Source organism: Odontesthes bonariensis, chromosome 22, assembly GCF_027942865.1.
Source record: "Odontesthes bonariensis isolate fOdoBon6 chromosome 22, fOdoBon6.hap1, whole genome shotgun sequence".
Taxonomy (NCBI): domain Eukaryota; kingdom Metazoa; phylum Chordata; class Actinopteri; order Atheriniformes; family Atherinopsidae; genus Odontesthes; species Odontesthes bonariensis.
The window spans coordinates 21,832,837-21,860,757 of record NC_134527.1 but is presented as its reverse complement, the minus strand read 5'-3'; the positions used below and the strand labels follow the sequence as shown (position 1 = coordinate 21,860,757).

Below are 27,921 nucleotides of genomic sequence, written 5' to 3'. Positions count from 1 at the left end.
TTCTGTTGTAATGGTTACAAATTTGGTGTAAATGCTTTTATCAAGAAGATAAAAAAATAAAAAATACTAAATCTTAAAATGATACAAGCTAAGCACACCGTCACTTACGCTTGTGCTGGTTTCTTCTATGGCAGCCATTGGCTTGTTGATGCTGTTGACGAACTTGCTGACATGTTCAAAGTGTCTGGTCATCTCTGTGGCCAGCACCATGTCGATGATGGCCTGTCGCAGTGTTCGGAACTGATTCCTGTCAGTAATGAGGGCATGAGGGAGAGTATAAAGTAAAGTTAGGATCAGTCCATCACTAAAACACCGACAGATTATAATGTCACACTCTCTTCTACCACTGCATGAACAAAAGCATGTCAAGGTAGCTTTCTCATCAATTTGATTCAATCAACACATTTAAAAAAGCTGAGGAAGATGCATTGTTCGGGGGGGGGGGCTGTAATCTTCATAATATAGAGTGGGGACTAATAATAACTATAGTTGTTTTTCATGGTTGTGCATAATGGCTGTGGAACACCTTGCTAAAGTGACTAAAAAGGTATTTAGGGTTCATTTTGATTTTCTGGCACAAGACTGGCTCATGTGCTGCTTTCAGCTTTCAAAGGCTGTTTAAGAAAACAGCCAACAAACCATGATCCAGAAATCTCCAGCTCCGTCTAGATCATCTTTATGCAAGGTTGTGTCCTTTACATTCCATAAGTTCATCCTATGCTGATGAAGCAGAAGTTGCTGCCCATTATCTGCCTGTATCCCTGATGCTGTTCCTGTGTGAGGTGATGCATGCTTTTGCCGCTTGTTTGTAGTCCAACTATTTCTCTGAACTACCAGAATTGTTCATGATTCATGAGTCTCAGTTTAACATTTGGTAAAACTGTGCTTCTTCTACACTACTGTTTTCATTGAAAAGTGTGTTTGGTTGTGTGCATACTGTATTGATATGCAAATGCATAATTGGGGAAGTGTGTGCATCCATCCATGGATAAAAATAGGAGTGGAAATCAGGTTTGTGCACATACATATAGTTGACAATGATTTATATTTATAAAAAAAGAACAATACACTGCACTTATGCCTTCATAAATCTGGAGAAAAGAATGGACATGCACATTTCTGCTAGTATAATGCGTGTGGCCCCTCGATTCCAGCTTTTGAACTGTTCACTAATAACAGGCCGGATGGTCCCTCTCCTTTTTAGCCCAGCGGTTGTGGCATCTATGATTTGATTCATCCAACCGTGGATTGCTTTCCACTTGGTCCCACTCCATCTTCCTTAAGATCAGGCTCTTAGAATGCAGTGGTATTTCTGGATCATGTTTTTTCTTTAAATGGTAGAGTTTTAACTCACACTTTTGGACAAAGTGACGAACTGGAACATGGTGAGAACAGTGCCTACTTTCACAAGGGTTCCTGTGCACATGTTGTGATGTCCACTATAACAGAATTGTGTCTGCATATTGATGTGGTGCTGCTTGAGGGCGCACAGATCAGGACCATTTAATATTAGTTTTCTGCTCTGTCCTTTGCTTTTATTTTTTTCCCCCTAATTAAAATCTTACATAGTAATCCATTTCTGTTGGAAACCACTGCAGACAAATCCCAAACCTCTACTCATTGTCAAAACTGACCTGTCGATGTTCTTAAAGATGTTGCTCTTGCTGTCACGGACGGTGAGCTGGAAGGCGAGGGCTGCGTGGTGGCTTTCCAGCACAGCTGTGTCATTGTACAGAATGGCCAGTTCACTACCTGCGTTACACAGGAAGGAGTTGGTCCTGCCCGGGTGGTCCACGTCATGGACTGTGGCTGCTATCAATGCCGCCACCTCATCCAGCTGGTCCAGACTACTCTGGAGAAAACAGCAGAAACAAAGCAGAGACGTCAGTACTGGACTTCACTGCACATACTGCGCATATATATGCAGATACTAGTCAGAGCTTGTTTGGGTTTTCACAAAGATATTATTAACAGATTCATCTGTATATTTCTGTTTTGGGGCCTTTATTGTTTTTGTTTTTTTATATCTGCTCCCTCTTCAGCCCATTTTTAGCACTTTTAAGGACATATGCTATCACTGCTATGCAGATGACATTCAGTTGTATATCTCTTTTAAGCTCCACTAAGTTTCTAGGTAACAGATCTGGCATAGGTGCTTAGAGTTGAATGGCTGACAACTTTCTCCGACTTAATGAAGAGAAGACTAAATTCCCTGTTTATTCCCCCTTAGATTTGTGTCTAAGGTAATGGAAACTCTAGGTCCCCTTGCTTCTTTTGCTAAATCCTCTATCAGGAACCTTGGGGTAACTTTCCACTCAGCTTTTACTTTGGATGCTCATGTTAAATCTCTGGTTTGCTCTTGTTTTTATCCCTTAAGAAATATTGCAAAGTAAAGTCACATTGTGTTACGCTCTGACCGTAAAATGATTATCCATGCATTTATTTAATCACATCTGGATTATTCATACATACTCAAGTGCTCCAAGTACTTGCATGTCACACAGTTGCTAGTTCAGCTGCACTGGCTCCCCATTAACTTCAACTTTAAGAAACTGGTTTTGACTTTTAGAACTCTGCATGGAGAATTGCCAGCGTACACCAGGGAACTTTTACATCGACGCTTCCCCAGCAGGCCCCTGAGGTCATGTGATCATGGCCTGCTGGCTGTGCATCATACAAGGCTGAGAACTAAAGGAGACAGAGCTTTTGTAACTGTGGCCCCCAGTCTCTGGAACTCTGCAATTTCTTTTAAAAAGCAGCTAAACACTCATCTTTTTAAACCTGCCTTTGGTTAACTTTTGTTTTTATGTTTTAGCATTTTATTTTGAAGCACTTGGTGATTTCCATCTTGAGAGGTGCAAATTTGACTTCTTTACTTATGTCGCCCGATTATAAACAGATCAGACATCACTTTATAGGCTGCTGGAAACACTCTTCATTTGTAAACAGTAAGTAAAAAAGTAAAATGTATATATAAAGTACATGTTTATAAAGTTCACACTGTCCAAAGTGTGAGAAAAAAGATAAACACAGACAACTGCACATCGAAGCATATATGCAGCAAGGGAAAAGACACAGATGTAAAATAGCAATAAGACATGACTTTAAAAAGGCAGAGAAGGCCTAGGAATAAAGGTGATAAAGGTGAGTTGAGCCTTGATTTAAATATTGTAATGGGGGGGGGGGGGGGGGGGGGGCTGTGATATACTGGCAGCCAGAGGAGAGAGGCTAGGACTGGAGTAATATACTCACGTTTTTTGGTATCAGTGAACAATCTTACTGCTGCATTTTATTTAAGGGTTGATCTTGACCACAGAGGAGATTTGCTAATTAAAGCAAAGCAGAGCTCAGAATTAACAATAATACCAAGATTCGTAGCACAGGGCTGGAGAAATGAGGTGAAATCATCAAGGTTGGTTGTGGGGATGTTTCTGGGTTTGGAAGAGCAAAAAGTAACCACTTCTGTTTTGTCACTGTTGATTTGAGGGAAAAAAAAATATTCCCCATTCAGACTTTGACTTCCCCTCAAGGGAATCTCCCCAGATCTCTGAAAAGAAGGTATAATTGTGAGTCGTCGGTGTGAAAGTGAAAGTAAAAATCATATTTTTCCGATTACTCCCCTCGAGGGAGTATGTATAAACATAAGTGTATTGGACCCAATATGGACCTGTGGGAAACTTTTTTTTTCCACATTTCCTTTTTCATAATTTCTTATTTCCTTTAATTTTTTCAGGTCCATTCAGAATATCCGGCCCGATAGGCCAGTTTGAACAGGGCAGCCGGGACTATGTTTACACAAGTACTGGGAGGGGAGGGTTGAGCTTGTTTTGAGGAAAACACAGCCCAGTATTGTAAAGTTTGATGCATGAAGTATATTGTTTCCACTCTCATTTGCCCTTTTGGAGACAGAAAAATAAATGGCATCCAATTTTTGGTTATTCATGCCAGTATAATGTTTTGTCCTTCCCATGTATACACTTCAATCCTCAACATGTGCGAATCTGACTGATTTAAACAGCCCAAATAACACACATGATGGTGAATGATTTACAATTCATACATAAATGACCCCGTTCTATTCTTTGTAAAAACTTCCTTCAGATAAAAAATAAAAATAAATAAGTTACTGTTTTGAGGAAGACCATTGCTTTCTTCAGGGCTGGAGGAGAGCTTACACTAGCTGTCAGGACCCACCTCTTTTGGCCAGCTAGTAACAGCACAAGCCTGGAACCAGGGAAGCAACTACAGTTCCTAGAAACTGCTGCCACAACAACGCAAAGGCCAGGAACAGCGCTGATTGCTGAAGCTTCCAAGAAGATAGTTTTCTAAGAATTTACTGTGGCCATGAAGGACCTGCATTGTACAGGGCATTACATGGGCCAGTAGGCAAAGGGCCATCAAGTCTGTCAAAGAAGCTGAAGAGGTTTTATTCAAGATCACTGTGGATGAGGAGATGAGGGCTGTGGGCAGTGGACCTGTTCACAAGACTTGTTGATCAACCCCAGCTGGGTCATAAAGGGGGCCCAGGTTAATCAAAATGGCATATCTTTAAATCTTTAAAAACGGTCAGTTATGCCCTCTAACCTTAACTCTCTCTTTGCGCAGGAAGTAGGCTGTAGCATGCAGCACATCTGCAGCGTGGGTGGAGTTGTGGTAAGAGTTAGATGAGTGGTAGCTGGCCTCCATGAGCTGCAGCCAGGAGCGCAGTGTGGCCTCCGAGCAGTTTAGGAAGTCACACACTCCAAAACTCGTGAAAATCTTCAGCCCGAGGTACGTCAGCGGTCTGCAAAGGAGGCCAGAAAGCGAGTGCATGAAAGAAATACAGAGGATGAACGCTCATAAGTTAATTCGGCCACTGTTTTAGCTTCATTCAGGTGCATTCTCATCCATTTTACCTCCATTTCTATATTCTTAAAGTGTTTTTTTTTCTACATGTGGGATTTCAATACATAATGATTATCTTTATACTTCTCCCCTGACAAATATAACTCGTTGTTAGTCTTCCATGTTCTGATGAAAAAGTTGATGTAGTTTTAGAAACAGAAATACTCTGACAGGAATAGCAGTTTGTCATAATTTAAGTATCGGAATAGTCTAGCTAATATGAAGGTAGGGTTAGGCCATAGGAAGTTCTGGAACCTTGTTTCTCTTGGCAACCTAGTTACTAAGCTAGGCTGATTGCATGCTTCTCGTGTTAAGAAAAGTTGTGAAAATGACACTGATTGAACATGCCAAATAAACACCTTTTCCAAAGTCTAAATCTGATTTTTTTTTAATGCCTCTACGTGAGGTAAATATGGGAAATTGTTGGGTTTCTGGAGTGAAAATGAAATCATTATCTCAGCTGCCTTGATGAAACTGTCTCGGTACCTTTTGTGTGTAGCTGTCTCCAGCTCCAGGATGTTGAACTCCCAGCACTCCTCATCATTCAGCATCTCAGCGATGGATGGAGGAACATCATTCAATGTAACTGGGATGGCCAGCTGGCTCTGGCTAATATCTAGCAGACAGACAAAAGCATGGCACACACGGTTCTAAGTGATCTGACCATAAAAAGGGGAAACCAAGGATGCTCTGTGGGGGGTATGACAGATAATAAAAGACTGCATCACTATTGGCTCTGTGACATCTATGTGTAAACATGCTGGTTATATGTCTCATCATATAAATCTGCAAAGGAAAGATGGTTTGTGATGAGATTGCTTGAAGGACTGCGTGACAGCTTATGGTTTGGATACTGGAGACAAATTCTCAGAAAAATAGTCTTTTGATTCAGATCTTCTTTCAGTTGAGCACTCTTATAACTTCAATCGTAATAATGGAGTTGCATGATAAACCAAGTTGCAAATATACATATTGTAATCTTAACCTTAGGAGTCTGTACTATAAATGTCAGAGAATGCAGTGCGTGCTGCCTTAGTGGACCGATAATAAGCTCAGTAAATCTCCCCCCCCCCCACATACATGACAGACGTCTTTTACACAAAAACAACTATTGATTAAATTGCTGAAAACTCAATAAAACGTGCAGACTCCTAAGGGTTAAACTGCATTTAATCATTATTCTTCATTATCTTGTGCAGTCTGGAAAAAGACATGTTACTACTCATGTATCTTACACGTAATTTAACATCTCAAAATCCTGATCAGTTTTTTTCCAGTCTTAAATCTTTCATTTCTTGTATAAAGTGTGTCTAGAAACCCTCCGTCTTTGGTGGTTAACATGGTGATGCTCTTAAACTTACTTTTGCAGAAAACATATTCATTTCCAGAGAGTCGCCGCAATCCATCCTGGAAAGAAAAGGAAGAATAAGTTTTATGCTTAGGATCGGGATTCAATAATTTCCTCACTGTTTAAATATCCCATGAAGAGAGAAAAACTAACAATGTTTTAAGCTGATATTTTGAAGCTCTCAAGTTTTGGCCTAGCAAAGATATTTTCAAACAGGTTTCCTCTACTGGAGTAAATGGTACATTTTTGGGGGACAATTATCAGTTCTAACTTTTGACACTACTGCGATACGTAGATAGACTTGTAAGTCTTGTAAGCTTGAAAGTTAATATTTGCTGTGAGCACCTATACTCTCCAACCTTAACCCTCTTAAACAAGCTTTCTGTCATTTCTTTAAGTAGTCTTCAGGAATAGTTCTCCAGGATTCTTGAAGGACATCCAAAAGCTCTTCTTTGGATGTCGGCTGCCTTTTGTTCCGTTCTCTGTCGAGATGATCCCACACTGCTTCAATAATGCTAATAGCTCTTTGGGAATTACCTTGTTGGAGCAAAAATACTATTTTCTGTCTGTCAAACTGTGTTATCTTTGGTGTTTTTCATAAATTAAACTAAATAAATGGGAACAAATGATGTGTCTTTGTGACAGGCTGCTGGTAACAAAGTGCCTAAAGATAGGATCTAAAACTGGTTCTTTGCTAAGTTGTCTGTTATGTGTCGACACAGCACTGGTTCATCCCTTGAGTTATGTACCTTTTTTATGCTAAATGATTCACAGGTCAGTGTTAAGATGCTTAAACAAAAACGCATTCATCTGAAAATAGTCAGGTACAAGAACTGAACTGAAAATCAGTAAAAAAAGCAGCCAATTTAAAAAAAAAAAAAAAACACTTTGAAAGACCTGCCAAAAGCCTGGAGAAATATTCATCAAGACCACTTTTAAAAATCAAATCTGGCTGATTGGTAGCAGCTTTGTAGGCGTTTTCTTTTTTGTTTTCATGGTAGAAAAGAATAGCAGTTATACCAATCCTTACTATAAGGCACCAAATGTGAAAAGGTCACCTAACGGAAGTGAAAACTTTCAGAATCTATATCAAGATAGAACCTAAAAGCTTAAACAAAGTAGACAAACGGCCTCTTACACTCATTAGCCCCCCAACTAGGTCATTGGTGTGGGGGTCATCTTCTTTTGAGGCAAGCTGAGGAGAGTAGAGCTCAGTGGTCCTCAGGATCTCCAACACACGATCCAGGGCCTCAGCTACCGTTACAGGACTGCTTTCCTGGGCTGCATTGATGATGTTTATTACCTGCGGAGGCAAAAAAGAAAAAAAAAGTCCCTATTAGCTTATAAACAAATACTATACTATACTATATTAAAAAGTAAATGCACAAAGAGCCCTCAGAGTGATTCTTTGTGGATGTGTCATGGAGATGTGCATGCGATGCTGTGAAAATCTGGTCTGGAACAAAACAGCCAAATGAGGCTACTTATTAACACACACAAGAGCATCACAGGACCTGCATCAGAAGACAAAAAAAGAGACAGTGGGACAAACTGTATACTGTAACACACTATGCAGATCCAGACCACAGCTTGACTAGGGCTAAAACTGTTGCTGCATCTGCTCCCTTAGACTTTCAAGTCATGATGCTATTATTAAGACTTAATTCTTAACAGTTTTACACTTTTAAAAAAAAAAAGTGTTTAATTCACAAAGAAACAGTAAAAAAAAGAAGAAGAAAAAAAAGGAAACTAATGTTGGACAACAGCCAGAATCTATCCAAACTGGACACAAAAATTTAGATTCCTGCAGTGCGTCGTTTCTTGTTCTAAATCAATTCTAGTCCTTCTGAACCATATTGAACTCAACACTGAACAGTCTGGTGTTTTTATTGTGCTGAGACAGCTCTTACACAGAGAGCAAAAGCTTAAACTGTTGCAGATGGCATATCTATTAAAGGACAAGACCGGTTTTTTGACATTGGGCCCTTGATTTCACATTATAACATGATGTTCTACTCACCCCTGCTTGTTGTTGGTAATTTGGAGCTGTTCCGAAGATATTCGCAAGGCGTCTGGCTGCTCTCTTGAGATATTCGGCCATGAAACGGTTTCCTATGGGCAAAGTTATACAGGCACAAACTATGCTGTTTATAATTTATTAATTACTGTACACTAGCACTGATAACGTGGAGGTGCGTCGCTTACTTAAAAAAATCCGGGTTACTGTAATTTTGAATTTTTGTCGTAAAGTGGGTGTTACTGACGTCATCATCGTGCTACTACCACAGACAGCCCACAGACCTGCTGCCTATTTATTCATTCGGCTAAAATTCAAAATTACAAGCGATGCACCTCCACGTTATCAGTGCTAGTGTACAGTAATTAATAAATTATAAACAGCATAGTTTGTGCCTGTATAACGTTGCCAGTAGGAAACCGTTTCATGGCCGAATATCTCAAGAGAGCAGCCAGACGCCTCTCGAATATCTTAAGAACAGCTCCAAATTACCAACAACAAGCAGGGGTGAGTAGAACATCATGTTATAATGTGAAATCAAGGGCCCAATGTCAAAAAAACGGTCTTGTCCTTTAATGCTTCTAAGATGCGCCGACACTCTTGTTAACAGAAAGGTCCCAATATATCCATGAAACTGTTGGATGGGGGTCGCATTTATTTTAACCTGCTCATCATTAAAAAAAATGTAAAAATGCTGCCACTAAATATTGATGGGCCAAGGTCTCCTGCTTTGATTGCCATCTTATCAATCTCCAGCTGTTCCACAAGTGAACAAGGTCAGCTACTTCAGCAAAGTTACAGTTGGCTTGTGCAGAACAACTGGATCAAACACCATGAGAGGGAGGTTAAGGTGTGAGCTTTCTTTTGCACAACATTTCTAGAAAACTGTATGAATCCTTGTTCTCCTCAGAACAAAAACAGCTACTATTGGGTAATGCAAGTTTTACATTTCATGCATATACACCGTTCAATCTTCAACTTTGCAAACATTTCTTTGTGTTATATTAGAAATGTTGAACATTAAACTGTACATACCTAGAGTGTAAAAATTGCATAATCCTTCCTTGTTGTAAGTGATCATTTCAATGAGACATGAAGAAAAGATGTGACACTTGTTTGTAACCATGCAAAGAAACCAGGGCGATTTTGTGGGAACTTTGTGAGAAATAAAAGCAAACACCTAAACTTCCCTCCCATGATGTTTGATCCTGTTTTCAACCCTGCATTTTTCTGTACAAGCCAGTTTTAATTTGGTTTGAGTCACTGTCAGTCATGCGGTCATTAATCTTCTCATCAATACAGAGGGATATATATATTATTACCATCTTTGTCTGCTAGAACTTGTATGAGAAAAATCCTCCGTGATAGTGTGGAATAACCTGAAGACGCTAAGAGCATATTAGCAAATGTGCAGCTGTAAAAATATTATATCCTTGAAAGGGTAGGACTTAGTTAGCCTGGGAATTCCCATGCTGCTTTCCGCGCAATTTCATTCACACTGCAAAGGCAGCCTGGAAACCACCGCCCTTATTTTTTGCCTGAGTTAGGGGACCAATCACAGAAGGGGGGGGGGCAGCAAGACGATGACGACGTCTATGCGCGACACCGAAGCTTGTACAGTGTTAATCCAACATGGCAGCGGACACAACGTTACCGTTCGATGCAGCCTTAGAAAGTGTTTTAGGTAGCTTAGAACGCAAGTTTTCTTTTAAAAAAGAGCAACGTTTGGCGTTGAAAGATTTCATTTGGTCGAATTTCTGTCGCTCTACATTCGTCATCTGGTATAAGTGATACAATTGGCTATGAATTGCGCGCAAAGCAGCATGGGAAGAACCAGACGCCATTTGATAGACATTCGTAGCGCCCAATAAACGGCTCTAGGCATTCGTAAACCACGCCTCAAAAACGAGAAAATGCACAAAATGCCTCAAAATAAAATTCTGCTTAGGGCCCCAGTTTGGCCAGCGGCCCTGATGATTGCTAAGGTAAGTTATCCATATATATCGGAAGAAACATGGGATTTAAAATGCTTAAGGCACAACTAGGTCAACAAATTCAGCATGAAATTGTTATTTGACTAAAGAGTCCAGACTGAATTTTGGAGACAATTTAATGGTTGTCTCAGATGTCGAAAATCTGTTGAGTTATGCCCGTTTGAACCATATCTAACATACAGATTACATTTTGAGGTAACCTCCACCGAGAAAGTTTTTTTTTTAAAAAAAAGGTTCAGTATTCTTTTTAAAAATAAGATGAAAATTAATAAAAAATTGTAGTTTAGTTCAAACGAGCTCTAGTTTGACGTGATATACAACTATTGTGCAAATAAACTGTTGTTAATATGATAAACCTGAAGTAGTTCCATTGGATTTTTTTTTAAAAGATAATTTTCTAAGTCTGAATTCTGATTTTGCCAGTCTGACCTCAAAGAAGTGTGCAAAAGGACAACGAGCAACTCAAGGTGGAGGCGCAAAATGTTTATGTGTGCAGGCTTTACCAAATATTCACAACAAATTACTATTTAAATTTAACCATGATATGCATTGCGACATTGATGTGTTCACTCTGATCACTTAGGACTGTCAAACTTTTCCTCAGATTGAAACGAACAGGCGTTCTGTCACCTAAAATAACCTAAACCGTTTTATAGAAAATACTCTAACTATTATGACTTTTTGTTATTTTGGCATTGCTAGTAACGGTACATGCGAAATATTTTAGAAATATGTAATTCAATGTTGTTTTATTTAATTTAAAAAAACTGATTGCTTTCATAAGCAACATACCTTTGTGATCGGAGCCTCAATGGTCATTGAATGAATCCTGGCGACAGAGGAATATCTTCGATTCTGTAAACTTGGAGCTGCAATTAAGAAAATAACAATTGTGTGTATTGTGAAATCCTGAGCACTGTCGTTGGATATACAGCCCTCGTAGTCTATTAATTAACAGAGGCAGAAAATTAGCAGAAGCAGGCAAGGCAGAAGAGAAGCTACATTCAGCTGAGATACCTGAAAATAGCAGCAGGTGCGTCAGAGTGAGTTGAGAAGGTAGCATGTCATCAGCCCACAACATCTCCCTTTAGTTCAAGTACCTACCATAACACAGTCTGACTCACCGTCTGATTTGTCATCTCTAATCATGCCCCCATTCTTCCTTTATGTTCCTGTCTGCATTGTATCACCATTGCATTGATCTCATTGTGTCTCTCCATTGTTTAATGCTTTTTATCTACACAATGGCTCAAACTGAAACTCTACTCATGCATTAAAAAAAGAACAAATAGAGAGTTTTGAATAGCCTTACCGTCACTACTACGAGAACTAATCGATCTGGCGTCAATTGAATCTTTCCTCCTGTCCCTGTGACGCAGAGAATGGCACTCTGTGCAGGGAATTGAGAACATTAAATGAACATTATTTATAGTGACAGAGTTTTGTAACTATATAGATACCTTTGCTGCTTTGTTTCATCAGAAAATGTTTATCAAAATTTGCTTCAAAAGCTAAAAGAATACCTCACTGTTTGTTGTAAAAAAAAATAACTAAAAAGAAGTTCTGAAATCCGTGCTTTTTAACCCCAACAGTAACACTAGGCTGAATCTAAACTTTTACAAGAAAAACAATGGCAACAACAAACATTTTGTGGTAAGTTACCTGACTGAGGATGTTCCCCGATGCACCTCTCTTCCTTGTTCAACTTGTGGACCTGACAGACAAATAGCAAGAAGAGATTTAGGTCAAGGGATTAAATCGACCTAATTTCCTGCTCCCTGAAAACAACATGCTGGAAGGATAACTTCTCTTGACGACCAATAATGTCCATGTTTTGAATGATGTTCTCACGTCATTGTAGGCTACTGTTGTATTAAAAATACAGATGCTGGTGCTTCACTTTTGGCTTTAAAACTTTTAAAAGAGTGATGGTGTGTACTCAGAGCTTCAGTGTTTTGAATTATTTGTAAACAGGATGCAACATGATTCTTGCACCGTTCAAAGATTTTCCAACTGTAAAATGCATGAACAATAGACAACACACTGGTGTGCAGTTGGTGAGAGGCTGAGGTAGCTTGTGGCTGTAAAAAGATGGTTGTTGTGGTGTGAGGAGCAGATCTATATAGGGAGTATAGGGAATTACTCACTGAGTCTGGTCCTTTATTTTATTATTTATTTTTTCGTTAGCACAAGTTTCTTGTGTTTACCTTGAATAGGGATGGCTCAGGTAATCCTGAAACATCCCATAGTTAAGCTGCTATAGGCCTAGACTGCTGGGGGGCCTCATCTGTCACACCTTTCCTCACTTTACTCTCTTTATGTATATGTGATATTATTGTGGTCATTAACTCGTGTTTCCCTGTTCCAACAGATATCCTTTGAATGGTGTTACAGTGCCCCCCCCCCCCCCCCCCCCCCCCCCCCCCCCTTTCTGTCTTCTCAAACCCCAGCTGGTCGAGGCGGATGGCCACCCTTCCTGAGTCTGGTTCTGCCAGAGGTTTCTTCCTGTTAAAAGGGAGTCGTTTCTCTCCACAGTCGCCTCAGGCACGCTCAGGCCGGGAGATTGGACCGAAAAACAAAAAGTTTTCAGTGCAATCTGTTGGTTTTCTTAGCTAGGAAATTGTTTTTGAATTGGCTCTATATGAACGAATTGGATTATTTTATGAATTATGATTATTATTAATTAATTGAATTCCAATTGGCTTGAATTGGACTTACTATCTAAGTGCCTTGAGATGACATTTGTTGTATTTGGCACTATATAAATAAAAATGAATTGAATTGAATTGAACACTGCCAACATGCATACACACATAAAGTGCCCTAAGATTATTGGTAATTAAAATAAGAAAGGAAACAGTATATAACTGAATACATGCAAGGTTATCCTTTAATTCAAAATCAGAATATGGCTTTTCCATCTGTCTTACTGTGTAAACACATACAAAAGAAGTACTACATAAACCTTATATTAAAATCAACCAAGTAAGCAACATGCTAACTGCTAGCAACTAAACTAGCAAATTATTGAGCAGTTAGCATATTAGCTGTGGATTAACACAAAGGAGGATTTGATTAATGCTGTTCTGTGCATAAATTAACTTTAAATTGTGCATTTAATTTATATTTGTACATTTTAATTGCACATAGGGCAGGCTATGGGCTATGACTATCGATCCAAGAAATTTTCCTAAAAGCTGGTACAATGGCAAAACAAGCCAGAGAAGGAAAATGTTTCGTATAACTTACTGAATTCTCTGAGAATGAGTGTAACATTTCAAACTATTTTCACATTTTGTAGCGCATACATTTGCACATGTGGATAAAGTGCAGTTTGTACACTTTATCCAGTTAGTCACACCAAGGTTATATAGCTTTGGATCTGTAGTTTCTATAATCTTATTACACAAGATTTTCCTCATCGAGTGACTCACTGCACCTTTATTCTGCTGACAGTGCAATATGCACATTTACGTTATGAATATCTACACATATATCAATCCATCTCTATGTATAAAATTAATTAAAATATATATATATTTATATATTGATATGGATCAATGAAGAAATCCCTGAAATATCAGTTGAATTCAAATTATATTTAATTTTTAGAGTCACCCTTCCCACAGTTACTTATTTTTTATTTCATATTTTTATTCTATTTCTTCATTTATCTTACTCTATGCATTTATCTTATTTATTTATTTTAGGGACTTCATTTTCAGAGTTGCTTGCTTTCAGGTCTCCACTGACATACTAACTAAATAGGATTAAGACAGTGTAAACACTTCGAAAGACATTCAAAGCTGCCAGATTTAGCTGGCTGAAATTTAATAGGCTTCTTGGGCTGTCGAGCACAAACAGGCTAAAAACCATCTTTTAAATTAACGTGACTAAAGCTGGAAAACAGCTGAGATCTTGATACAAAAACAAAACTAACCCTAAACCTGGTGCAAGTCTGTAGTGTTTGGACAAGTGCTGCTAACTAAACAACACAATGAAATGGAAACCGTGGTGTGGAGCCAAACATCTGGGTGGGAAAAACCAAGGATAGTATATGATTTCAAGAGCTCAAAGGAAAATGTATTGAGCAAAAGTACTGCGTCAGATCAGTGGTATCCTGAAAGGACATCTAAAAATCGAGCTGTTAAATGGAAGAAGCATCTCAGTGAAGATGTAGTTCACGACATGATTTAGTTGAAATGTGTCATCCAGTTTAATACACTTTTGTTCCTACATTGCGGTCCACTTTTATTTGTTTGCAGTGTAAATAAATTACAAATGGCACAACATTCAGTTTGCCGATGCAAAATTCAGGTTCCGCGGGAGGACTTTATATGATTTCGAGAATGGGATCCCTCGATGCCATGGCTAAGGATTCTCAATCCCAACAAGTAGGAATGAATACCATTTGGCTTTGGCAGGCAGATGCCAACGGCTGACTCACCTTATGTACACACCATGAAAGTGAACAGTGAGCTAAAGCTGGGTCCTATGCAGCTCTGCCTGAGATATAAATAGCCTTGGCGCCTGGCTTCTAGCCTTCCTAGGCCTTAGTGGGGGATCCTGGTGCTTTGCTGTAGCTTAGCATAGTATGACGTTATTGGCCTGGAGCTTAGATGAGTGCAGAAACACACCTGCTTCACGGTAACTTTGCACAGGGCTCAACAATGCTGGAAGCCTGTGAAGCGACATTCCCAAATGAAGTATTTAAATCTGACACTTTGACCTACAGATCATTTGAAATATTTATCTAAAACTAACTGCCAGCAGAGTTTGCAATCCATGCATGTCCAGCTCGGTCTCAGTTGTTCATTTGTTTGTAGGCTTGATTGGGGGCGAGCTGTACTGTAGCATAAGCACTGTTGATACAACGAGATTTATCATTAGAGAAGTCAAGTAAGTATTAATGTCTGAGTCTTTTGCAAAGTACTTTCCCCCTTCAAACAGCTTCCAATAGTTTAGGTTACAGATGTATCTGAACCTGCAGTTAGGATTGCAGATACATCAGGTAGCTTATCCCTTTTCCACCAAATTAGTTCTGGTTCTTGAGCCAGTTAAGGATTTTTGCAATATTGTCACAAGCCAGTAAAACAAGCCTACATTTCAGTACTTTTCAAACCACCGTAATCAATAAAGTGTTACCAATTAAGAGAGTTGTACATCCCTTGTTTCAGACATGAAGAATATGACATGCACACTGGTTCATCACAGTGCCCAGTTGAAAACCTAGTTTGAAAACCAAGTTATTGGTTTCAGCTGCAGATTTGCAGGTGCCAAGCCAATTTATTTTTGATTAAAAGGCTATGAATTATTCAAAAATAGGTGCGCAAGCCAGAAAAACAAACTACTAACACATTGGTGGAACAAATATTGAAGAAAAAGAGGTTTGAGATCTTGCAGCACTGCAAATATGTACGCAAAATAGTGCAGGATCCAGGTTAAGATTGTTACCTCAGGGACCTGAATGAGTCCATATCTGATCACTAAAAGATTTTATTGCTACTGAATAAAGTCTCATGTGTACACCACCAAAGTGTGTAACTTCACAAATACTGCAGTTGTCCTATCTGAAATCCACTACAGTATTAGAGAGTCAATAAAAACTGAAAAGAAGGTTATTTGTGAAACTCACCTGATTATTGTTGTCAAAATGAGGTCTCTTGATGGCAACAAAATGCCTAATTTTCCTGTGGAGATAAGAGTAGGAATCCCTCAGGCATGTCCGATTTCTTGGAAATTTACAGTGACCGCTTTGAATTGTTCACATTTGGCTTACCCTCCTTGGCCAATGACGGGCACGATCTTCACATGCTGCTGTATGCTGTCCCCCGACTTCTTTCTGGCATAGTAGAGACCCTGCCATTCCTTCAGATGCAACAAAGCAAGTCAGGCTTGAACCACCGTCTAGTTTCGCAGATTGGTCAGATGGATGGACCGGTGGGTGCAGAACTCACCTTTCCTTTTTTGATGCAGGTGTTGATCGTGTCCAGCAGGTCAGCTCTGTTCTTGTCACTCTTGGGAAGTTCGGTCAGTTCCTTCCCGATCAGCTCCCCTTTGTGGTAGCCCATCATCCGCTCAAACGCCGGGTTAACATACTGGGACACATCCAGAAAGGTTTTAGATACAAAGTTTAGATTGGAATCCAAGATTCTGTCATTGTTTTGGTAAAAGCTGTTTGATTAATACGGATACATTTTTTGTTGGTGAACTACCCACTAGTATAATATGTGAGGTTCTATTAAAAAGTCTTGCTTGCGTTGCCAAGGATTGATACCATCTGTCGGAGTCATAAACTCGGTTTGAATCCAAATGTTCTGAAGAATTTGAAGAGAATCTGCATAATTAAAGGCAAGTATACGTGTCTTTCCTTTTACTACCGTTACGAGGATTCAATTTTGAAATGTACCCATCACACTGTTAAGGTTTTTGGAGCAGGAAGTGACCATATTTGGGGGATATTTTTAACCATACTAGACAAAAGTACATCTATTTAAGGGTAAATATCAGCTTAATTACAAAATTATTTTCAAAAGGACCTCCAGCACATTAATCTCTTTGGGGTGAATATTGTTTTAACAGAGACTTTTGGAAAAATTGATTGACTTTGCACTTCTGTACTGGTTCATGTGTCACACCTGGTGACTTTCTTTTGTATGTAGTCTACTCTCTGAACCAGAGAGCATTGATATCGTTTTCAAATACCACAATATTAAAGAGTTACACTGTTTTAGTGATATAAAACAGACATAGAGAGACGGGCACATTGTTGGTTTGGCTATTTCCTTGTCCCCCCCCCCCCCCCTTACAACAAACATTCAGCATTTTGGAAAATCTGACATTTCATCTCTAAAGAGTTTGCACGGTATGTGTTCATGTGCAGGCATTTCTGTGTGTAATATCTCCACCTGTATTATGTGGTCCTCACTGGTGATCTCCACAGCCTCTTGGCAGTGCTCCAAAGCAGTAAAAACAGAGTTGCAAGCCCTGTGGATGAAGAAAAACTCCAAATTAGCAACTTCACTATCAAGAACATGTTGCATACAGTATGTGTGCTGTTTTGCCTTGTTAAGGAGACTTGTTTTCCTGCTGTACCTGAGTTTGAACTGGCAGCGCACCTCTCCATGTTCGATCTGTATGAGCTCATTATAGCAGGCTGACACGCTGCTGTTCTCCACAAACCTCTGGGGGCCAAACAAGGTTAAGTGGTGTTTGAAGGAGAGGCAAAGAGAAAAGTGGGAATACTGAATGAGTCAGAATTCAGATTCCTTTTAAAGCAAGTCCTGGAGTAAAAAGCAGAGAACTGCTGGGCCTACATCTTTTGTAAATACAGTCATAAGTGCAGGCAAGTGGTCGGACGTACCCTGCTAAATCCAGCACAGAGGAGAGGAAGAACAGATGGCTCCTCCTGGTCAAGCAGTCTACACAATGACAAAAAAGAATTATTACCATCTGCAGGCGCAATCATTTTTCAGAATTATACTTGTAGATGTCCACACCTACAGTGAGAAATATAAAAGTTTATAGGCCCTGAAAACTCGCTTACTCCAGACTTTTAGCTTGAGTGATGGGCTCCAGCTTGAAGAACAAATAAAGCTGGTTGCAAATATAGAAATCATAAAAATAATTGAGGGAGTGCAGGCAAATTATTTGTCGTCGACCGTTCACACGGGAAGTTTCATAAGCACAAAGCAGGGACGTGTTAGAATTCCTGAATTCGTCAGATATAAAAGCCACAAACGGATGCCTGCAGGACTTTAAAGTGAAAGTGTTGCGGGACATTTTTTAATATTTGATGAATTCAAAATTTCCAAGCGGAACACATGACTAAATGCTTTTTAATGGTGTTTATTCTAAAAATTACTCCTCCAAAAAAAGGCCTTCCTGTCAGTCATTTGTAAAAATATTGAATTTTGAGGCTTAACTATGTGAAACTATGTGTGTGTTTTTTAATTTTTTAATTTTCTTAAGTTAAACTCAAGCTTGATTTGCAGACAAGTTTTAGGGTCCTTTTTTTTATCTCAAAATTCATCCTTATAACAGAGAATATTAACATTTATAATTCAGACTTACTTTTGTGGGACGACAGCTAAAATTACTGTGTTTTCAGAAGGCTTTGTGGCACGGATCATCCTGGAAATAAAACAAATGCAGAGTCAAAGTCAACAGAGGTGTCAAAAGGAGTTCATTTCATCCACACTCTGAGCTTCGGAGAAGTGGCTTGGACTCAGGTACAGGATAAACATGTGGGCAGAATGGGAGTGATGTCATTGCCACAGAAGAAGGGCAGAACATTTCTGCGCTTGACACAGAAACACCAAACACAACATGTGCATTAGAGGTTCGGCCACAAAGCCACATCGCTGGCAGAACATACGGGAAAGTGGTCTGGAGGTGGAGGAGGAATGAGTAGACAGTGATGGAGGACGAAAGGAGGAGCTGAGGGAACAGATGATGGCACAAATCCTCATAAGAAATATAAATGGAAGGGGGGGAGACAGAAAGAAAAAAATCATATTGAACTAAGGACACACATAGCAGCTGCCAAGCTGTGGTAATCAGGAGACAGCAGAGACAAATGGATCTGTTCCTTTACTTGGGAAAATTATGGAGCACTTACAATAAAATCACTCAACAAAATATATAGCAGTGGCTTTGGTGGAGGGTTTTGGGTTGGTCAGCACTGTATCTAACAATAACTGAAACCCATAACTCTGAGGAAAAACTAAAGCAAGCAAAAGATAATAAGGGTTAAAAAAAAGGACAAATAAGTTATATTTTATAGAGACCAAAAAGAGCCAAAGAATATGCAGCTGTTGTTCATTCAAAGCAATAATCGGTACCTTTACTGTTGCATTAAATCAAGTAAGGTGAGGTTCAGCAGGACAAAATACAGCACTAAAAATATCTCCTAAATAAATCCTGAATACCACGTTCATGTAGGCCAGAGAGTAATGGGGGACAGACACACAGACCAATATGAACTTAACAGCTGGGAAAAAAAAAACAGGGAGCAAATGAGATTATTCTACAATAAAATAAGTCTCTAAAAAGGGGCCAGGGGCTTTTGGTGTGGAAAAATGGTTAAAAAAAAAAAAAAGCCTCATTCCCAAGGGCCACCATCCAGCTGTCAAGTAAACAAACAAACTCACAATGTGTAGCTCAGGCTGACTCCAGCCCCACTTTTCTTTAATATCTTATGACTTGTGACAATCAGTTATCCACAGCTTCTTCATAATGCAACACTAGATTAAGTGATAATGAAACTTGTGGAACTTCAGTACGCTTTGAGCTTCTCTGAAGTCGGTGAAGTCTGTGGTGCTTCCAGCAAACACCAGATGGCACCAACGAGCCCGCCACTACCAGTGTTCCAGAGCTTTACGGTTTACAGCGCAACTGCATTTAGACAAGCTGAACTCTCTGATCTATTTCACAGATTTTTTTGGTAAAAAAACCTCCTTATTTCAGGTTTAAGTTTGATGAAAATGAAGGATTACATGCCATTTGTTTTTACTTGAGGCTGATGAAGGCTGATCAGTGCCTTTGTTTACAGCAACAGAGATGAAGCCAGATTGCAGACAATGTAGGGTTGCTTATTCACTCTCTTGCCAAGACATAATGGAGCAGACTAAAGTCATTCTCATTTCTTTGGGTTATATCAAGCCACAGCCAGTACAGCAAGATCGTATTTAAAGTGCAAAAATTAAAGTCATTGTCAGTCCTATATCTCCACGTCAGGAGGTCAAAGAGTCAAGGCTCACCGGCAGACTGCTTCAGGCTCAAAGTAGCGCGAGTGACGTCCATCGATGACAACAATCTCATGGTGCTTGTCTAGGAAACACTCGACAGCTGAATCAGGTGTCCGTGCAATGTTGCATCTGAACCCAGCGCGGTCGCAGGCCCACCAGAGGGCATCGCTCTGGCTGTCCTCCTTAGCGAACACCAGCAGGACCTGAGGAGACAAAATGACATGAGTATCTGGATGAGACAGTGAACCCATCACCACCTATCACAGGTTCTGGACAGATATGCATGTTCCATCAATCGGAACAATGCAAATCAATTTGGCTTAATTAAGCATGCAAATAAATTCATCTCAATCATAAATCTTTCGCACAGATCGGAATCATATTGGGTAAAAAAAAAAGGCGAAATACAGCTTTGACTCTTTTGGAAGTTGCAAAATTCAGACACTCTTGTTAATAAGGTGGAGAAAGGTAACTACATAAGGGCCAACATGGACACCTCACCAAGGGTACAATAAGTAGGACCATTTCTGGTTCTGCACCCTAAATTATTCATACACAAACCCATATCCTTGTTTGCGCTACTCTTACCAACGTTTTTGAATCCCAGCATTATTAGATGGATATTTTAGTCAAGTATAATTAACTGACAAGAAACATGATGTTTGAATTGTAACAGGCTATTTTCAAGGCCCTTTCATGAATTATTTGAATGCATTTCAAGCTCTTTACAACACTCGCCTCCATTTTGTCCTTACTTCAAAGACTTTACCTATCCCTAAAGTTTACTAGTTTGATCTCGGGTGTTGACTCGTCCACACAGCAAATTAGTATTTTGTAAGTGAAGTGTCCTTTATTTTTTTTTTGGCTCTTCCCTTAACTTTTACTGTGAGGTTTTAATATATTTTTCCAGCAATCCATGTATTTTTGTCCCACAGTCCCAAGACACAAGCACACACACGCACGCACACGCACACACACACACACACACACACACACACACACACACACACACACACACACACACACACACACACACACCTCTGGAGAACTGAACTGTCATTAATTGTGAGCTCATCTGTCGGCCTGTTTTCTCTGATAAGCTCAGTCTGTGCTGGGTGTATATATCTGTTTTTGCTCAGTGCATGCAGGGGACAACTCTGGTCACATTCATGATTCTGAAAAGGGGAATCTAAAATAGATGGAGGAAGCAGCTAAATAGCCACCACCGTGTAAATGTCATTCTCCCACAATGCATTATTCCTCGCTAAGCTGAAACTGAGCAGCACAGAACCACAAAAGGAATCTGTATTTCACACCATCAGACGAGTGTGGACCCGTGTTTTTGATCCCACACTGTGTTTTGACCACTAACACGCCAACCACCTTTGGTACAGTGAGGAAAGGCAACACTCCATGAGACACTTACAGCAAAGACGGACACATGCTCTTGAGCACTCACAGGCAGCTGGACTGCAGCCAGAACCAACAGTACTCAGCTCTGCCTCGCAGCAGCATCACCTCCTGACTCGCTCAAAGGACAACAAAGGATAGGGTGACAGAGCGAGTCCATGGAAGTGCGGCAGACCGGGAGGGAGAAGATAATGAGTGAGCGGGTAAAGGAGGTACAGGAGAGTTAAAGTCATGACTCTCCACACTTCCTGCACTGTTTTAAAAACTCAGGAGGGGAGTATTTTCATAGTGTGATGTGCTGTCCTTCACAGCTGGTGACAGTAGAGTCAGAAATCTAAAAAGAACAGTTGAGAACGGAAGAAAAAGAAGTTAAAAAGAAGAAGAGGACAGAGCTAGAAAATGGAATCGTATTTGTGAGTGCCTGTGAAAGGTCTACAGTCTTTGATCCTGCGCTGGCTTGTGTAACCATGGCACTGGTTTGTGTAACCATGGTGCTAGCATGTGAAATTCCACACACAGAGTACCCAGTGGAGCCTGGGACAACACAGACTGCACACATCTGCCACCCAAATATGTCACCAATGACAAGCCTGGAGGCGCCGCTGGTCTTAATACCGTATCAGATGTACATTCAAACAGATGGCTGCCCTCACACCAACATATATCTGCTATACGTACACGCACAAAGGTATCTCACTCTTAATGGTACACAAAAGACTGAATGCTTACTTAGCTGCCTGGCTAAAGCACCTTTAAATCCCATTTCTACTTCTAATCATATCAAGCTACACAAACAGTGCAGTCACTCACTGGCATCATTGTTTGTATGAAAACACTGAAGTTAGCGCTCAGCTGGCACAGAGGCTTATCCTCGACGACTGATGTGGCCTGACTCACATTTTCAGACTTCAGAGGTTAATCTACCGTGTTTGCAAACGCAAGGCAGATGGCACAACGTTAGGAGACCCTCAAACACAGAGAGGAGTCTTGGACTAACTAGCTTTTACATCATCTGTGTAGAGGTCGGAGCTAATAAGAGATAAATTAGCATTCAACTTTTTATGATGTGACGACACTTTGCATTGAATATCAGTAATGTGTGAAGCGGCCCTCGGTAACCTTAGTTTGTTGACAGTACATGTTAGCGCTCTCTGATTGGTGTTTACACACGTGGTACTGGTCCAGTTTGTTTATCTGAATTCTATCCCATGAAGGCCTGGGGGTCTGAAACACGAAAGGTGCAGAATATGCCTTCCAACATTCTTAAGTATCATAAAGAAAACTGAACGTTAATCGTAGTCTTAACTGTCAAACATGTGCAACGTCAAGCAATTTGTTAAGCACGCAATTAGGTTTTTACTATGCATTTTAGGTTTCGTCTCTCCCTTATCGTGTCTTCATGTGAGAGGTGTGCAGAGGGTTAGGGTCATCGGAAAATGTGAACAGTCAATAATAAATACATGGATGAATACTCAAATAAACATCTAAGTGAAATAAATCCTGAAGTAAATAAATGAATAAATGATAAACATGGATAAGTTGATTATTTCGATAAATGCATTTTTTTGAAAACATGTTTTTTTTAATGCTCCATTCAATTCCCAGGTCTTTTTTATTTTTGTCTCTTTTATTCCACTGGAAGGTGGAGGTTTATATGACTGAGTCAAACAACAGCTGCAGCAGTTACCAGGGTTGGTACTACGTCAGACTGGATCGGATCTGCTGTCTGACCCAACCCATCTTTGGTGCCATTGCTTTGTGTGAATAACCCTAAAAGACTGGTTGCAATTTGCAACTTTACAACTACATAAGTTTCGTCTACTCTAGATAAGATTTATTTCTTCTGAGCTACTGCAAAAACATGGATGTGGAACAGGGCAGAGGGGTAGGAGGACCGGCATCTTTGGATGTGCATTGTTCATTCTCAGGTGAAGAAAACACGGCATTGTGTTTCATAGGTCTCTCTCTACAAAAATAAAATCATAGCAGTTATTGAACACATTGTATTTCTGTCACTGGGTTACCTTCAATGTTACACACTGTGACTTTAAAGAAACAGGAGCTAAAAATAAAGCTTCTCAGACAGGAGAAGCTGCAGCAAAGAACAGCGGGTGGAACATGTAGTGATTCTCATTTACACGTAGCAACAAAACAAAGTTAACCAGTAGAGCTAAAATACAAAAAGAATGCTTTTTTTTAAAACCACGTTGACATATTAGAATCGAGGGTTTTTACAGAAGGAGGTTTGGATATATCGTTTTATTACTTTCTAAATGATAGAATACTGACAACAGCCAAAAAATATAAGCAGTTTTCACCATGTTTTTGGAATATATCTGGCAACGTTAAAAATAAATAAATAAAACTTTTAGAATCTTAGTAATGAACAGAAAAGTTTAGTTTGTGTCAGTGCTGCTGGGATGGAGAGTCGCATTTTAAAGAAACTGCTCTTAAAGACACGGCTGGTCAAAGTCCAAACATTTTTCCAGGAAACCCAAGCTCACCAGTTTGAACTGAGTTTGATTTTTTTGAATGTCGTAAAGAAACTTTCCCCCTCTGATAACTTAAATCAGAATACTTCTTAGGTTTTATCATCCGTTGTGTTTTGGATTACACTATGAATGAGCACTTATATGTAATAAATGTACTTTTTCTTTCCTTTAATCTGGTAAAAGAAATGCTGAGGAAGCATATCGGCAAAAAATGACTACATTTTAAAAAGTGGTCTTGTTAAGCTGTATCCAAATAATTTCAGTGTTCTGCAGAAAAACTTGTAACTGAAACAGTTACTAAACGTGCAGTTAGTTGATTTCCAGAAAATTAATCAGGCGTCATTTTAGGGATTTGTTTATCTGACTTTTCTCGTTTGAAAGCAAAGTTGCAGCCTTTTTAGAGGTTCACATCTTTGTTTTTACAAGTTAAAAACAGGTGGTTTTAATAGCTTGAGCGAGGCTTTCAGAAATTCTGATACACATTTTCCATTACTGAACTCAAATCAATAATCAGGAAGATGGTCATCAGATTAATTTGTTCATTCAAAATTTGCAGTGCTACAAAAAGCTGAGGAAAGAGCTATTAAGTCAATGGGCCATATGAGTGAATTACTTCACATAATGGAGGGACGATAAATCTCAGCTTTGTAGATTTAAATCCAGCCATTAAACCTCCGACATACGGCACACTCTCAGATAGAACACTTGAATTACAACATATGGACTAATTTCTTACACTTGCAATGAGGGTTTTGATAAACTGATTGAGTTTTTTTTATTATTGATAGAATAACTGATTGATCCAAAGTTCTCAGAAGAGAAGTGGTTTTGCCTTTATGAGGCTGCAAGCTATGAATTTTTATTTAGAAATAAAAAAAAATAAAAAAAATGTAATTGATGAAACAATTACACATTTTTTCTGTCGGTGTTCTAAATGTTGACATATGACTTTTCCTTGTACAGCCAGTGACTAAAAGTCCTGCAGGGGAAAACACAGCTGCTAAAAGTATACCGCCAGATTTTTACAACTACATCACATGTATATGTTTGAGAAATATAACAAAAGAGATGCCTCTCATTCTATCATCTGTATCATGGGTGAAGGTGGAGGTATCTGGCAAACTTGAAACTCTCCAGCGCTGTCAGGCTGTAAAAGTAAATGTCAAGGAAAAGTCCCAATATATAGCTCTCTCCTGCAGAGCATTTTATCTCTCTTTTCATCTCTCTGTTTCCGTGGAAGGAGCAAAGTGGGAGAGGGTCGGGTTAGGTCATGGATTCAGCAGAATGTTGGAGGTACAACTACAGTAAAAATGTGCTGGTTTTGGGGGGTGGGGGGCAGTTCTGGGGTTTTATGAGGTATGAGACAAGTTCTTACAAGCCTTTTTTAATAAAGCCTTCCACCTGCCCGCATACTGCCAGAGATTCCTGCAACAACGCTTTTTGGCTTGTTCAATAAGAGGAGAGGAGGAGGGATGGAGCGGCACACTGAACATTACATTACTGTAGCTGCCAGGCTTCTCACATCACTTCACTGGAGTGAGCTGAACTCAGAAACCCCTGGAGATTGGTCAAATCAGCACAGCTCAAACCAAAGCAAATCAAATCAAGGCAAGAAACGAGCACCTAATAAAGCAGCTCATTCTCAGGGTAGGAACTGCCAGAATAGAGGAAAGCTTTGTGGTGCTTGCATCCCAACCAGCCTGTAACCTCCAGGAACTCTTACTTTTTATGTTACGTAAGCATAAATCTTACTGGCACATGTCCTAAGCCCTAACCAGAGGATGAGCCAAAGCCCCGACTCAACCCTGCAATATTCCAGAGCTCTTGACGGGTAAGTTGAAATCCCAGCCAGACTGACACAACAGAGGACAGACAAGGTGCCTGCAGGGTTAGGGTTAGGGTTAGAGTCTGTGGTACCACATTAACTATAGTGCTGGGAAAAAAAAAACAACATTTCAGGAAATAGGTCACAACGGATGAATGCCAGATTTGGGTCATATTATGTTAAGTGCAAGATCCAAATCTGACCATAATTTGTATTTATAAAATTGATATTAACATGAGAAATCCTTTCAAGAACGGTCTTAAATAGAAAACCTTGGAAGATGTCCTCCTGACATGACTCACTCTGACAATTAAAATATCTCATTTTTCCTCAGACGAAGTTTTGAATACATTTTTCAGCCACACTGTAATCATACTAACAGTTCTCCTAATAAATACTGATCTCTCCCCAGTTTTAATGGAACAGTGTATATAAATAAATATGATATAAACAACTGAAGATGAAGATTGTTACCATCCAATATCGTGCATATCTCTGGAAATTCTGTATTACATTCCTCATGAGCAAAAGAACAAAAAAAAACTACTGTACATATGAAAAAAGTTTACTAAGAAAGTACAGAACTTTGCAAAAAGAAACAAAAAAACAAAGACATATGAAAGATAATTTCAACCGAAACAAAACTGAGCCGCATACTCCTTTTCTTCTAATCAGAGACCCTTGCATTTAAGCCCACCCAAACCTGTCCCTGATCATCCTAAAAGCAACATGTTTTCAGAATGCAATGCTCTTACCTGAATTGGCTCTTGAGTCAATCTCATTGGTCCGACACATTCTTCTGTAGCTGAAACCTGCAGAGGAAACAAGGATGACATGAGAATCTGTGAATCGTTCACAGACTGAGCACACACACACCAAGCAAAAAAGGTGCAAACTTTTCTTACCATTTTACCATTAATGTCCAGAAGCATACTGGCATATGCTTTTCCATGCACAACCTGCCCGTTATTATTGCACTTCACCACTTTAATCTTCTTCTCCACCTATTTTCAGTTTTAAATCCATGGAGCAACAGGCGCTTCTTCTTATAAGGTAGATGTGTGGAGTATAACAGGACAGCAATATTCTTCTACAACAACAAATATCTGGACATCCTGACGTTCCTGACTACAGCTTTTGTGATGAACCTTTCCTCCACTGCAGACATGGATATGTTCAGGGAGCACAGGCAGTCCACTGCAAACGTATTTAGAGGGTATTAGCCAGCAGCCACAGACTGAACTCACAGGTTTACCTGTATAATCCTACAGTGAGAGCATCACACGATGTGCTGTATGTGTGTGTGTGTGTGCATGTGTGTGTGTGCATGTGTGTGTGTGTTTGCAGGCTGACTGGTCAGCCTCATCAGGCTTCTTAAACACAGGCGTCACTCTAATGTGAATAAGCAACTCAGCTACATGTGCATCCTTACAACCAAACGCATGCACACACATGCTAACGCCACGCTACATCATACACAATGACTCAGCAGTGTACCATAACACAATGTACCGTAGTGGGCAGTGCGTGCGTGTCATGTCTGGGTATTAACGCCTGCAAATCCAGTTGTTTTTGACAAAATTACGCATGGCTGGATGGTTTTAGTTAGGTCTTTGATAGAAGATGTGGTGAACGTGTTTCTGAACACAGACTCATAAATCCTGGGAAAATGTTCCAAATGTCTATCCCTTCTGTGAGAAATGATCATTTAGAGAAAGGGGGGAGCGGGGTTGGCTTATGCTATGCACAAACTCTGCTTACAGTCATACAAATTGTATGTGAGGCACAGTTAAGTAGGAGTTAGTGACTCAACCGCCCATCATCACACAGTATTATCGGTCACTGATGATTAGGCTTAAACGTGAACATATTTTTGCCCACATATGGACTCAAGTAGCCACTACAAATAACTGACTAAGCATCATCAAAAACCTGTTAATACTACTCATGAATAATCTCAATAGCTTAATTTTGGTTGGTGTGCTTCTTTGTTGCATCAAGCACAAACATTGAGACATACAGGGACTCTAGTTTGACCTCAAGTTATTTGGTAAACATCTTTTGTGTGCATTTTGTTAGCATTAACTGAATAATAAAAAAAAAGAGTCCTGTAACATATAAACAGAACACAATACAGAATGATCCAAACATGCATCATCTCACATTCAATGAATTACTGCAAAATAATGTAGAGCATTTGCT

The 27,921-nt window shown here is 39.6% G+C and overlaps 1 protein-coding gene across 2 annotated transcripts in view; it reads right to left on the bottom strand.

Annotated features, from left to right (window-relative positions):
* The window catches only part of pde8b (phosphodiesterase 8B), a 63,317-nt gene that overhangs the window by 9,370 nt on the left and 26,026 nt on the right, over positions 1-27,921 (bottom strand). For both annotated transcript variants that reach the window (XM_075456260.1, XM_075456259.1), the window contains exons 2-19: positions 26,475-26,531; positions 20,005-20,195; positions 18,317-18,376; positions 17,607-17,664; positions 17,339-17,427; positions 17,152-17,230; positions 16,201-16,341; positions 16,023-16,111; positions 15,879-15,933; positions 11,906-11,957; positions 11,556-11,633; positions 11,036-11,112; positions 7,371-7,535; positions 6,246-6,291; positions 5,371-5,500; positions 4,585-4,783; positions 1,635-1,852; positions 109-247 (exon numbers count right to left, since the gene is read on the bottom strand). In XM_075456260.1, coding sequence (XP_075312375.1) covers positions 109-247; positions 1,635-1,852; positions 4,585-4,783; positions 5,371-5,500; positions 6,246-6,291; positions 7,371-7,535; positions 11,036-11,112; positions 11,556-11,633; positions 11,906-11,957; positions 15,879-15,933; positions 16,023-16,111; positions 16,201-16,341; positions 17,152-17,230; positions 17,339-17,427; positions 17,607-17,664; positions 18,317-18,376; positions 20,005-20,195; positions 26,475-26,531 — 1,923 coding nt within the window. The remainder of the gene's footprint in view (positions 1-108; positions 248-1,634; positions 1,853-4,584; positions 4,784-5,370; positions 5,501-6,245; positions 6,292-7,370; positions 7,536-11,035; positions 11,113-11,555; positions 11,634-11,905; positions 11,958-15,878; positions 15,934-16,022; positions 16,112-16,200; positions 16,342-17,151; positions 17,231-17,338; positions 17,428-17,606; positions 17,665-18,316; positions 18,377-20,004; positions 20,196-26,474; positions 26,532-27,921) is intronic.